Here is an 11,682-nt window from a genome sequence, read left to right on the forward strand (position 1 = left end):
GCTGCAGGGCTGGGTGGGGCGGATAACAGAGCCGTGGCACGAACCGGGATGGGCCGGGATGGCCTCACCGAGCCTGACGCTGGTGTGAGTCCCACCCTGAGCTGGCACCGACCTGCTTGGGCACCTCTGCTCGTCCAGGGGCAGCTCTTTACCGTTAGCCCAGAGCAAAGAGCAGGACCTGGCGTGGCCTTCCCAGTTCTGTCAATATTTGCCAAGGCAGCCCCATGCCTGGCGTTGGCACCGGTGCTTCCCCTTACAGGAAGGGGCTGGAGCAGGTGAAGGGAGTTTTCTGTAAGCAGCCAGGAGGTGGGGGAGGAAGGAGGGAACTGCTGCCCGTGGGGTGTGCGCAGCCAAATGCCCGTGGGCGAGGGCTTCCCCCTGGCAGTTCATCACCATGGGGCTCCAGCCTGTGTGCAGAGGCAGAACTGGGAGCCCTGGCAGCCCGCAGCACTGGGCTCTGTTCCTGTGCGGCTGGGATGAGTGTGGTGAGGGATGCTGGTGGTCATGGGATGCGAGCGTGGGCCCCGTGGCAGGAAATGGGACTGGTGAAGCTGGGACAGCCCAGGGTGGGCAAACACCCACTGGGGAGAGGCTGGGGGTGCCCTTAGGGGTTTTCTGGGGCAGGGGAGATGCTCAGGGCTCTCCTGACATTGCTCAGCCACATTGGGGGCTGCCCCTTTTGTTCATCCGCTCTGCCTTCCTCACTGCTGAAAGCCTGCTCCCACCAGGGCAGCTCCGGGAGGGCTCTGAGCATGTCACTGGGCAGCTCTGGAGCAGATTCCCTCTTTGACAGCAGCAGCAGAAGCGTGGCTGGGGACCCCCAGTGCCACCAGCCCCAGGATGAGCCCACAAACCAGCTCTGGGCATGGTGCCTGTGCCCTCAGCGGGCACTGCCAGCCCGGGTGCCTTCCGGAGCTTTCTAGGAATCGGCTCTTGCCCAAGCAGCACTCCTGGGTGTGGGAGGAAGTGGCCGTCCCATGATGCCCCCTGGCCCTCAGCGGGCTCAGGCCGTGGGGTGGGAGCACTGCGGGGGCTGCATTTCATCTTCCCGAGCTGACACCAGCAGCCACAGCCCTGCCCAAAATTCCCTTCCCTCATCTCCCATTTCTCTGTCCCTATGTCCCCACACCCTGGCCACTCTGCCTCCCTCCCACGCAAGCAGGAGACAGCAGAACGGAGAGAGTGCAAAAATAGAGTTTATTTCCATTTTTATCACATAGAAAAAAAAAGCGGGTGTTTCTTGGGGCTCACCCAGCTGCAGCAATAAATACAGTACAAAACCCCCCACGCCCAGAGCTCCCACACAGCCACGGGACCGGGGCTGCGTCAGGCTCAGGAGGATGGGAATGTGTCCAAGTGGCTCTTTCCGGCCAGGGACGGGCACAAATAAGTTAAACTGCAACAAGTACTCTAAGTTTAGCAGGGAAAGGGGGACAGAGCAGAGATGCAGCTCCCCAAAGTGCTGGAAAACGCTCATCCTGGTGAGGCTGCTGCATCCCTATGGTTCTTCTGTCTTCCCTCCCTAATGGCTAATAAATATTAATTACTAGAAATAACACCCATCAGATGTGTCCCTGCAGGCTGCAGCCCAGACAGGGAGATGTTGCTCTGAAGCATCCTCATCCTGGGATGAAGGTGTTTTCCTGTGGGATGCTGCAGCAGCCCCAGCAGTGCGAGCTGTAGGGAAACTGAGGCACAGGCAGTGCCAGCAGCAGCTACGGGGGCTCAGCCCAGCTCCAGATCCTCGTAGCAGAGATACGCTTGTGTTTAAATATTAAACAAGGGTGATGCTGCACAGGTACCTGTGCATGGATCCACCGCGGGATCCCCCGGCGCCTGCCCGGGGCCGCGGGTGGGGGAGCATCCCCAGACAGATAAATATTAAATAGCCATAAATATTAAATAAGCAGGAAATGGGGTGCTCCCGGGATGTCCCTGAGGTGGGACATCCACAAACAGGGGTCAGAGGCTGGCGAGGTGCCGCAGTGCCCTGTACGCCGTCTCCAGGAACCGCTGGAAGTTGGCCAGGATGAAGAAGCCGCCCACTTGGTGGTGGAAGTTGGTGGAGAAGGTGGGGAGAGGGTCCTGGTTCTCTGAGGGGTATGTCACTGTGGCCAGGCCCAGGTCCTCCATCTGCAGCCAGGCAGAGGCAGAGGCATCAGCTCCAGGCCTGGAGACGCCCCCCTGCCCAAGTGTGCCCCTGGCAGGGATGCAGCCCCCACCCTGCCCACCCATCCCCGTCAATGCAGCCCCGTGCCCCACTATGCCCAACCCCTCCTTTTGGGGTGCAACACCTTCTTTACCCACGTGTCCCCACCTGTCTCCCCTTTGCCCCCTCACCTGCTGCTGGATGTTGGAGGACAGGTTGGCCATGTCCAGCTGCAGGGTCTCCACCAGCCCAGCGTGCGCGGGCAGCAGGGCCTGGATGGTGGCCAGAGATCCCTGGTACACACGGAGCCCGGCACGGATCTGGCTGAAGCAGGTCTCCTGTGGTGGGCATGGCGGGGTCAGTGGGGCTGGGTGTGACCTGGCCACCAAGCCACAGGGGGCTCTGGGGTGCCCTGAGCCGTGACAGAGCTGAGCAGCTCATGGCAGGGGTGGGCTGTCTGCACTCACTGCCTGGAAGGTGCGCTTGTGACACTGCTCCAGTGGCACCTGTGTGATGTCCAGGTCCTGTCTCACCAGCTGCAGCTCGTCCTCCTTGCACAGCTGGAGGGTGTCACACTGTGGATAAAGGGGACAGGGTCAGGACACCAGAGTACCATGACACCCCCAGCACCCCACAGCATCCCATCCCTGGGATGTGGGACCCTGTGCAGCCCAGCCAGGAGGAAGGAGGAGATGGAGTGGACCCGGTGGGATGGGGAGGGAGATGTGTCTGCCCAGGCAAGTGTGTATCCAGGAAGGTCACCACGCAGCCCCGGTGGGTGTCCCAACACCCCGGGGCTGAGCCTTGGCCAGTGCAGGGGACCCTGCTAGTTCCTCACCCTGCGGTGCTGATAAGGGCAGGGAGGGGAAGGTCACCTTATCAGTGACCTCACAGCGGCTGCCATCCCCCCTCTGCAGCTTGTGGGACTCACCACCACGCGCTGCAGCGCAGCCACATCCCCGCGGATCTTGCGGGTGAACTCGAGGTTCCTCTGCAGGAAGAGCTGGAAGTCCTGGTCCCCTGAGAGCTCGGTCAGTGGTGCCCCATGCAGCGCCTGCCACGGCGCCCACAGCAGCACACCCAGCAGCAGCGCCAGCCCACCTGTGGAGACAGCGGCTCAGCATCCACCGGACACCCCAAGGAGCGCCGACCCCTCAGCCAGGATGGGCTCAGCAACCAGGATTACCTTGGGTATGGTGGCAGCAGCATGGCCTGGGGAAGGGGCAGAGACCCCAAAAGGGGAGAGGGACCAGTGTCCCCTGCCTCTGACCAGGGCCGAGGGCAGCAGCAGGGGGCTCTGGGTGTGTGGGTGCAGCAGGTGCTACAGGTAGGGTGAGTTTTTGGGTGCTCTGGGTGCAGTGGGGACGGTGGGTGCTACTGTTAAGAATGGGTGGTCTGAGTGCTGTGGTTTTGGGGGCAGCGCGTCCTATGGGCAAAGTGGGTTTTAGGGGTGGTTTGGGTGCAGCAGGAGCAGTGGGGGAAGCGGGTGTAACGGGAGCAGTGGGAGATGAGGTGCTGCAGTGGGTGCTGAGTACTCACGGGTGAGGAAGCACATGGTGGGTGCCCGGCTCGGTGTCTCCTCCTCTGTGCAGTGCGGCCCTGCCCAGCCCAGCCCGGCTCTGCTCGCTCCTGCCTGGCTGTGCTCATTGATCCAGGGGCATTTATAGCGCACGGGCCTCGGGGATTCTCACCGATGAGGCAACAGCGCGATTGCTTCACTGCCTTAATCACAGCATGCAAATCTCGCGAAGCGGGTGCTCGACCGCGGCCACAGCGTGGGGCTTTCCCGGTGGGCAGCGGTGCCCCTCGGTGTGGCTGCAGTCGCCCGGTGGAGCCCAGGCACCGAGGCGGGTGCCGGGACAGGGCAGGTGGTGCTTTGGTGACTCATTAACCTGCTTGCAGGGCTCCCACTGCACTGGCCAGGTGGGCCAGTGCCCAGCGCAGCAGGGTCATGTGCAGGGTCACTCGCAGGGTCACTCGCAGGTGACCGGCCAAAGGGATGGTGGCTTCTCGCTGCTGCTGTCACTCTGGGACTGCCCACATGGGCAGCACTCCCTGTAAGCTGCCCCAGACCCTCACCCCGGCATTAGGGCGGGTATTGGTGTGACCTTCATGATGCCAACACCAATTGGAGGTGGCCAAGGTGTGGCCCGGTCCAGGCAGCTGCCCAGGGCTGTGGCTCCCCGGGGCAGCACCACAGGGCCTGATCCTGCCCTGCTGGGCACTGCGGGGCCGGGTATTGCCCGGTGTCCCCATGTGCGGCACCAAGCACCAGCCACATCGGGCTGACCCCACCTGCGAGGGCCCAGCCCCGCCTCTGACCCTACGGGGAAGAGGCTTCCAGGGCAGCCCTTGGCAAGGGGTGGCTGCTCCCAGCCCCGTTGCACTGACGAGGGAAATTTGGCTCGTGCCTGTTCCCGCAAGTCCTTCCAGGATCTGCTGGGTCAGTGCCAGCTGGCTGCCTCCTGCCCGGCACAGGCTGGCTGGGGCACGGGAGGCACCCGCTCCCCTCACAGCCCCGGACCCCAGGGTGACCCCAGGGTGAGCCCAGGCCAGCATTGGGCTGGGGAGGCTCGTTCTGCACCCCTGACCCCTGGCTGGGTCCCATCGCTGCCCTCCTGGAGGCTGTGTGGACAGGGATGGGGACGGGGAACCCGGGCTCTGCAGGTTGCAGATGTTGGCGGCTGCTGGGATGGGCCACACACCCACACCCCATGGGGTAATTTGTGGGGTCCAGCCACAGCACCAGCCCCAGAAGTTCCTGGAAGTCCTGGAAGTTCCTGCTTCTAGCTGGGAAATAAACCCCCATCAGCTGCAGCCCATCCGTGAGTACAAAGCAGAGCCTTCCTGGCACAGGCAGGTGTTAACTCTGAAACCTACTGATGACCTCCCTTCAAACCTGGCAGCACTAAACGTTCTGCCCTCCAGATGTGTGGAAGGACCTTGGCTGTAGAGACTGTTCATGGGATTTGCGGGAGAAACAGTCCCCCCAGCTGTGCCTGTCCCCACCCCGGAGCCAGGGAGAGCCGGTGGCCATTGGGGGGCTCAGCATGGTCCCCTCAGTCTGACCAAGGGGTGACCCCAGAGCGGATCTGCCCTCTCAGCAGGATGGTGCTTTCAGGAATTGTGATGGGGGCGTGGGGGGGTTGAATCAGCGCCCAAAGGCCCTGTCAGCTTTCCAAGGAAGGAAGTGGTTTCAAATCTGAAACTCTGGGTATTGGGGGGAGGAGGAAGGAGCTGGCCCAGCAAATCCCCCCCCCCACCACGGGGCCAGAGCTGCTCAGTCCCGGGACAGTCCTGGGCATCCACCCCATTGTGTTTCGGTCTTGTGGTCACCCTTCCTCTTCCCAGGGCCCAACCTGGGCACCCTCAGCCCCTTCCCAACATCTGCCACCACACCAGTGCTCCTGGGATGCCCCTGTGTCCCCAGTGCCAGCCCCAGCCCCTGTGACTGGGCTCTTGCCTTCTTTGGTCTCCCCCAGAGCGGGAATGGGCTGGGACAGCCCGGCTCTTGACCTGCAGCCCTGGCTGCCATCCCGGCATGGGCGTGGCTGGGAGATTCCCAGATTTTCTCAGAGAGCTCATTGCAGATGTTGATGGGACCCACCTGGAGCGGCTGCATGTCCCCTGCCCCCATCACCCCGAGGGTTGGTGTTGTGGGGCACAAGGGGGGCTCTGTGCCTTTCCCAAGGGAATCCTCCTGGGATGCCATCCTGGAGCTGCTGGGGCCACTCCCAGCACCACTGAGACAAAGCTCCAGGCCCCCAGATCTAGTTCCATCTCTGGTGCCTAGCCCCAGGGAGAGAGCAGAGGCCCCAGACCAGCCCCATGCTCCCTCCCCATCCCAACAAACCCACAGCAGGAGCCACCCAGGCTGGTGTTTTTCCATCTTTTATTTTAAAAGTCATAATTGAAGTTTAACAAAGTTTGACCCCACTTTTGTCGTGGGAACTGGGGGGGCACCAGTGGAGACCCCACTCCTGCTCCCTCCAGCCCCGCTCCCCTCGCAGCCCCCCGGCATCGGCTCCGATGTCACCACAGGGATCCTTTCAAGGATGTTTATTGGGGAGAGGGTCCCACCACAAGTGCAGGTGGCCAGGGGGTGTGGATCCAGGGAACCCCCTGTGTCCCCTCCCACAGTACAGACATGCAGGGATTTATAAAAGGGGGTCTGGGGGGGGACGGAGGGCCCTGCTCAGCCACCATCTGTCCAAGGGACAAATAAAAAAGTACAGCCAGGGCCCAGGGTCATGGAAAACCATCATCATCGTCCTCTGCCATCTCCTTGGCGAACTCCAGGTCCTGCTGCTCACGCTCCCGGCGCTCCTGGAAAGCAAAGGCCGAGGTTGGTGGCAGGCGGGGACAGGAGCCACATCCTTCCCGTGGCCACGGTGGCTGCAGCGACCCTGGTGAGATCTCACCTCTGCAGATTCCAAGTCCTTGTTGTAAGATTTGGGTGGGAACCTCATGGCCTGGAGAAAAAGAAGAGGAGCTCAGAGCTGAGCCAGCCCTGAGCCGCGTCCTGCTGTCCCCATCAGGAACCAGGGGCCACGCTGTGCTCACCTTCACAGACATGTTGTGGATGTCGAGGCAGAAGGAGATGCGCTGGTGGAAGGCCAGCTGCGGCTCCCGCGTGGAGTAGATGTCGATCATCTCCTTGGACTGGACGTAGCCCTTCTCATGGTTGATGCTGGCCTCGATGACGCCGTCCCGGATGGCCTGCGAGCCCGGGCACGGGGCAGGGCATGGGGTGTCCCCGAGGGCTCACACAGAGCAGGGACATGGCGCTCTGAGTGTCCCCAATTTTCCCTACAGGAGCCTCAACCCCAACCCAGCGGTGCTGCAGGGAGGGGATGCGGGGGAATGGGGCAGGGTGGGGGGCTGTGGGCACTCCAGGACCCCACAGGGATGGGACTCCCCGTGCTGGTACCTTGGCAACGATGAACTCGGCGTCCTCGGGGCTGTCCAGCTGCAGCTTCTGGGCAATGTCAGCCAGGGAGATGCGGGAGTAGGAGAGGCTGATCATGCGGACACCTGCAGGGAGAAGGGAAGAACGGGATGCAGCCCCCCCAGGCCTGCCCAGCCTGGTGCGGGTCCCCAAACATCCTCCTACCTGTCTTGATGACGTTGTGCCTCAGCCGAATGATCAGGGTGTAGGTGCCATCAGCCTGAAACTTGTCCCCAAACTGGTCAAGGACTTGGTTGAACTTGGCCAGGTTCCCTGTCCTGACAGCTGGAGGGAAGAAGGCGGGAATGGGGGAAGGAGAAAGGCTGGGGAAAGCAATACACGGCTGGCTGACTTCCTCCTTCTCCTCCTTCCCAAGTGGCATCTGCATCCAAGTCCCATCAAGGGCAGAGAGAATTCCCACTGGGTCCCTTCCCACTCAGGATATTCCATGATCCTCTGACATTGCAGGAAGGACAGAGACAGGCAGGGGTGGGCAGCCGTACCCTGGGTCAGCAGGAAGTAGGGCATGAGCGAGCGCTTGAGCGAGGGCTGCCGGAACTGGAGCCTGTCCGGGATCTCCCCGAGGAGCAGCTCCACCACGATGAGCAGCTTGTGCACCTGGGCCAGAGCGAGACCCTGAGTGAGTCCCCACAGGGCCTGAAACTATCTCTGTGCACCCGTCCCCGTGTGGCACAAGACTCCAGGAGACCGCAAACCCGTTCCTGTCCCTGTGGGGACTGGAAGGTCCCAGATTTATCCCTGGGAAGTTCCAAACTTAGGAGGCCCTGCACCTGTCATCCCTGCAGGGCCCAACGCCCTGGGAGGTCCCAAACCTGCCTCCATGGGGCCTGAACCTTTGAGATCCCAACCCTGGGGGGTTCCAGATCTCATCCTGGAAGGTGTCAAGCCTGGGAGATCCCAGAACCATCCCTGTGGAGACCAACCCTGGGCAGTCCTGCACCTGACCCTGGGAAGTCCCAAATCCCAGGGGACCTGACTCCATGAGGCCTGACACCCAAGGAGGTCCCAAACCTGTCCCCAGCATGTCCCAAATCTGGGAGGTCCCAAACTAAACTCCATGGGGCCTGACCATCACCATCGCTGAAGGTCCCAAGCCTGGGAATTCCCAAACCAAATTCCACGGGCCCTGACATCCCAGAAGGTCCCACATCCAAACCCTGTGAGATCCCAACCCCGAGGAGGTCTCAGACCCAACCCAGGGGCTCCTGCCCCCCTCCCCACTCACTGTCTGCTTGAAGCCGACGGCCGTGTGCTGCGGGGCCTTGCGCAGGGCGTTGGTCATGGTCCGCCGCGCCTCCGAGTATTCCAGCTGGATGGCCTTGATCCGCCCTGCGCCCACACGGGGCGGGCGGGGAAAGCCACCCAGTGAATCCAACCTGACCTACATGGATGGGGCTCCAAATCCTGCCTGGAAGCCCCACCTCCAGCTGCTCAAAGGAGTTCTCTGAGGAACTGGAGCCCTCGGTGTGGGGTGCCAGGAGCCAGGGCAGGTACTGAGCCCCGCTCACCTGTGTAGTACAGGTACCGAGCCCACTCGTTGTTGTTGGCCTGCTCGGGGAACACAGATTTGGAGACGAGCTTCTCGGCCTGGTCGTAGAGGTTGTAGTGGAGGTAATTCCTCAGGAGCAGGTTCAGGAGCGTGGCCTGGCCGTCGGCGTCGTGGCGCAGCGTGGCCGTGCGGAGCCGGGCGTGCAGGAAGCTGCGGGGTGGGACTGGGAGTCAGGGAAGAGAAAGGAAAGCTGGGGGGTCAAGTTCAGGGAGAGCCCCCGCCACAGGACCCATCCCACCTCCGGACCACATCGAGTTTGTTCAGGAATTCGTAGATGCGGGAGTGGTAATAGTAACACTTGGCCACCACCAGGTCCAGGGCCCGGCGGTTCTGGGAGCTGATCTTCTGCATCAGGTCATCGGACACTTTCTGAGCCTGCAGGAGGAAAAGGGACGTCAGAGCAGGGGGCTGATCCCAGGAGAGGCAGAGACCACCTGGGCTGTGGGGAGCAAACGAACACTGCTGGGATGAGGGGACAGCAGGGGGCAGAGGCAGGGGATGCCTGGGGAGCAGGAGCACTGCAGGGGCAGCTCAGGGGTCTCACCTCAGGGTACCTCTTGCTGTTCATCAGGTAGATGACGAGCAGCAGCTGCAGATAGGCCTCCACCTCTGGCAGGAGAGGGGCTGAGGCTGCTTTCCCAGTCCGTGGGCGGAACTGCAGTTCAGCTTCTGTGTCCATGGACTGAGGGGAGAGAGAAATTCTGGATTCCTGTCCCTGTGTGGAGACAGCTCTGCTCCAGGTGTGACAGGAACCAGGCCAGGACTGCAAGGTCCTGTCCCTGCTCGTGTGTGTCTGAGCAGAGGGGCTGCTCGTCCCCTGTGCCCACAAACCCCACTGCCCTATTCCAGAGGCTCCTAGGAGAGGGAAAGAATCACAGAATCCCAGACTTTTTTGGGTTGGAGAGGCCTTCACGTCCATCCAGCCCCATACCCTGCCACGGCTAGCGACACCTTCCACTAAACCATGTTGCTCCAAACTCCATCCAACCCAGCCATGGGCACTTCCAGGAATGGGGCAGTCACAGCTTTCCTGGGAAATCCATTCCAGTACTTCACTGCCCTCACAGGGAAGAATTTCTGGCCAATATCCCATCTAATCCTGCCCTCTGTCAGGGGCAAGCCATTCCCTCTTGTCCTGTCACTCCAAGCACTTGTAAATAGTCCCTCTCCATCTTTCCTGTCGCTTCTTCAGATACCACAATTAGGTCACCCCTAAACCTTCTCCTCCTCAGGCTGAACAATCCCAATTCTCCCTGTATTTCCTCACAGCTTGAGCTGCTCCATCCCTTTGATTATCCTCTGGATTCACTCCTACAGCCCCACATCCCTCCCGTGCCGAGGGCAGCTCTGCCTGAGAGGTGTCACCAGAGCAGGGCAGAGGTGAGTGCAGGCATCCGTACCTCCTCCAGGAATCCGAGCAGGAAGTCCCTGACAGTGCAGTTGGAGGTGAAGAAGCCGTGGATGGCCTTGTGCAGCACGTTGGGGTTGAGGCGGCGGGAGGTGGAGGGCAGAGCCCGCAGCGCCCGCAGGACGTAGCGCGGCTCCTTCCCCGACACCGCCTTCTCCAGCTGCTTCACGTGCTCCTTGATGTCTGCGGGGGCACACGGACACCCCTCACCCCAAATCCTCTGCCTGGAGCACCCCGGAGCAAAGCCAGGGCTGCCCCCTTCTGCTGTTCCGAGCTCTCTCTGCCCATAGCCTTGGTGGCCTGACCTGCCCTCAAGGCTGTCCCTGCTTGGAGCAGGGGGCTGGTGAGGCCCTTGCAGAGTTTTCTCCCTCCTCCCAAAAGGCTCCATCCTCCCTCTGCACCCCCGTGGGGTCCCACCACAGCAGGTCTGCGGTCCCCCATCCCTCACAGTCTGTCCCCAAAACACACCCTCGCCCTCACAGAGCCGCCCCAATTCCCTTCCACAGTGATCCCCCCAAAACACAACTCCATCTCCCATTCTTCAGCGACTGCCCCCAAAACCAATCTCCCCCTTCCTTTCCCTCACACACTGCCCCAAACACCCTTCTCCCCCACAGAAAACACACCCTCCATCTCCATTTCGCTCTCTGTGCCCCCTAAACCCCTTTCCCCATAGTGACATCCCCCCAAACACACCTCCCCTCTCTCTCTCCCACATGCTGCCCCCCAGCTCCCCTTCCCCGAAGTGTTCCCCCACCCTAAACTCACCTCTCATTTCTTTTTCCCTCAGAGCCCCCTCAAACTGCCCCCCCCCCCGATCCCGTCATTTCCCTGCTCCGACACCTTTCCAGCCCCTTTCCCACACCCCCCCCCCTCAGGTACCCCCACCCTGACCCCCTCAGGGTTTACTATACCTCCCCTCAGTCCCCTTTCTCCAAAATTCCCCCTCTCAGCGGTTCCCCCGGTCTGTGCCAGCTCCCTTCTACCCCCAAGAGCCCCCAGTTCCCCCCCCCATCGCCACAGACACCCCCATTACAACAACAGCCCCCCCTCACCCTCCAGCGTGATCGCGTCCAGCTCCCGCTGCGGCTGCCGCTCCCCGGCCGCCTCGGGGGCCACCGGCGCCGCCTCCTCGTGCATCTCGACGTCGGGGGGCGCGGGCGGGGGTCCCTCCGGGGGTGCCTTGGCCTTGTCGCCGCGGCGGCGGGACGCGCCGTCCTGCTTCATGGCGTGACACTGCACAACGGGCCGCCAGGCGCGACCAGCCGAGCGCCGAGCCACACACGATCGTCTCCTTCCGCCTTTCGCTCGGCCGTTTCCGCCGCCGCTCGGGTTGTTCCGCCAGGCTTTCGGAGACCTCAGGTACCGCTCGGAGACTTCCGTCGCGCCTGCTCTCCGCGACGCTCTCGGGTATTTCCGTCCTCGCTCGGAGATTTCCGCCGTATTCTCGGGCTTTTTCGCCGAGCCCTTTCGGAGGGTTCCGGCACTGATCGGCTCCTTTCTCTTCACTCACTCGGAGATTTCCGTAGAGCTTTCGGAGGTTTCCGCCGGGTGCTGAGCTCTTCCCGCCTTTTGGGGGCGCGCGCGCGGGCGAGTCTTCGCTGAGG

General features: G+C 62.1%; 2 protein-coding genes across 2 annotated transcripts; both read right to left on the minus strand.

Annotated features, from left to right (window-relative positions):
* Positions 1 to 1,962: 1,962 nt before the first annotated feature.
* Positions 1,963 to 3,704, minus strand: CSF3 (colony stimulating factor 3). Its single transcript, XM_066205275.1, has 5 exons — positions 3,689 to 3,704; positions 3,081 to 3,250; positions 2,617 to 2,724; positions 2,341 to 2,487; positions 1,963 to 2,133 (listed from the first exon to the last, which is right to left on the minus strand). Exons 1-5 carry the CDS (start codon positions 3,702 to 3,704, stop codon positions 1,963 to 1,965), a joined length of 612 nt encoding a protein of 203 aa, XP_066061372.1.
* Positions 3,705 to 6,024: 2,320 nt separating this feature from the next.
* PSMD3 (proteasome 26S subunit, non-ATPase 3) lies at positions 6,025 to 11,341 on the minus strand. Its single transcript, XM_066205193.1, has 12 exons — positions 11,131 to 11,341; positions 10,068 to 10,258; positions 9,212 to 9,349; positions 8,906 to 9,042; positions 8,627 to 8,817; positions 8,344 to 8,447; positions 7,601 to 7,715; positions 7,263 to 7,382; positions 7,080 to 7,183; positions 6,713 to 6,868; positions 6,571 to 6,621; positions 6,025 to 6,475 (listed from the first exon to the last, which is right to left on the minus strand). Exons 1-12 carry the CDS (start codon positions 11,300 to 11,302, stop codon positions 6,398 to 6,400), a joined length of 1,557 nt encoding a protein of 518 aa, XP_066061290.1. The 5' UTR covers positions 11,303 to 11,341; the 3' UTR covers positions 6,025 to 6,397.
* Between the last annotated feature and the right edge of the window lie 341 nt (positions 11,342 to 11,682).

The sequence above is a fragment of the Chamaea fasciata genome, unplaced genomic scaffold (genome assembly GCF_029207755.1).
Source record: "Chamaea fasciata isolate MVZ Bird 193981 ecotype frontalis unplaced genomic scaffold, bChaFas1.0.hap1 SCAF_27, whole genome shotgun sequence".
Classification (NCBI taxonomy): domain Eukaryota; kingdom Metazoa; phylum Chordata; class Aves; order Passeriformes; family Sylviidae; genus Chamaea; species Chamaea fasciata.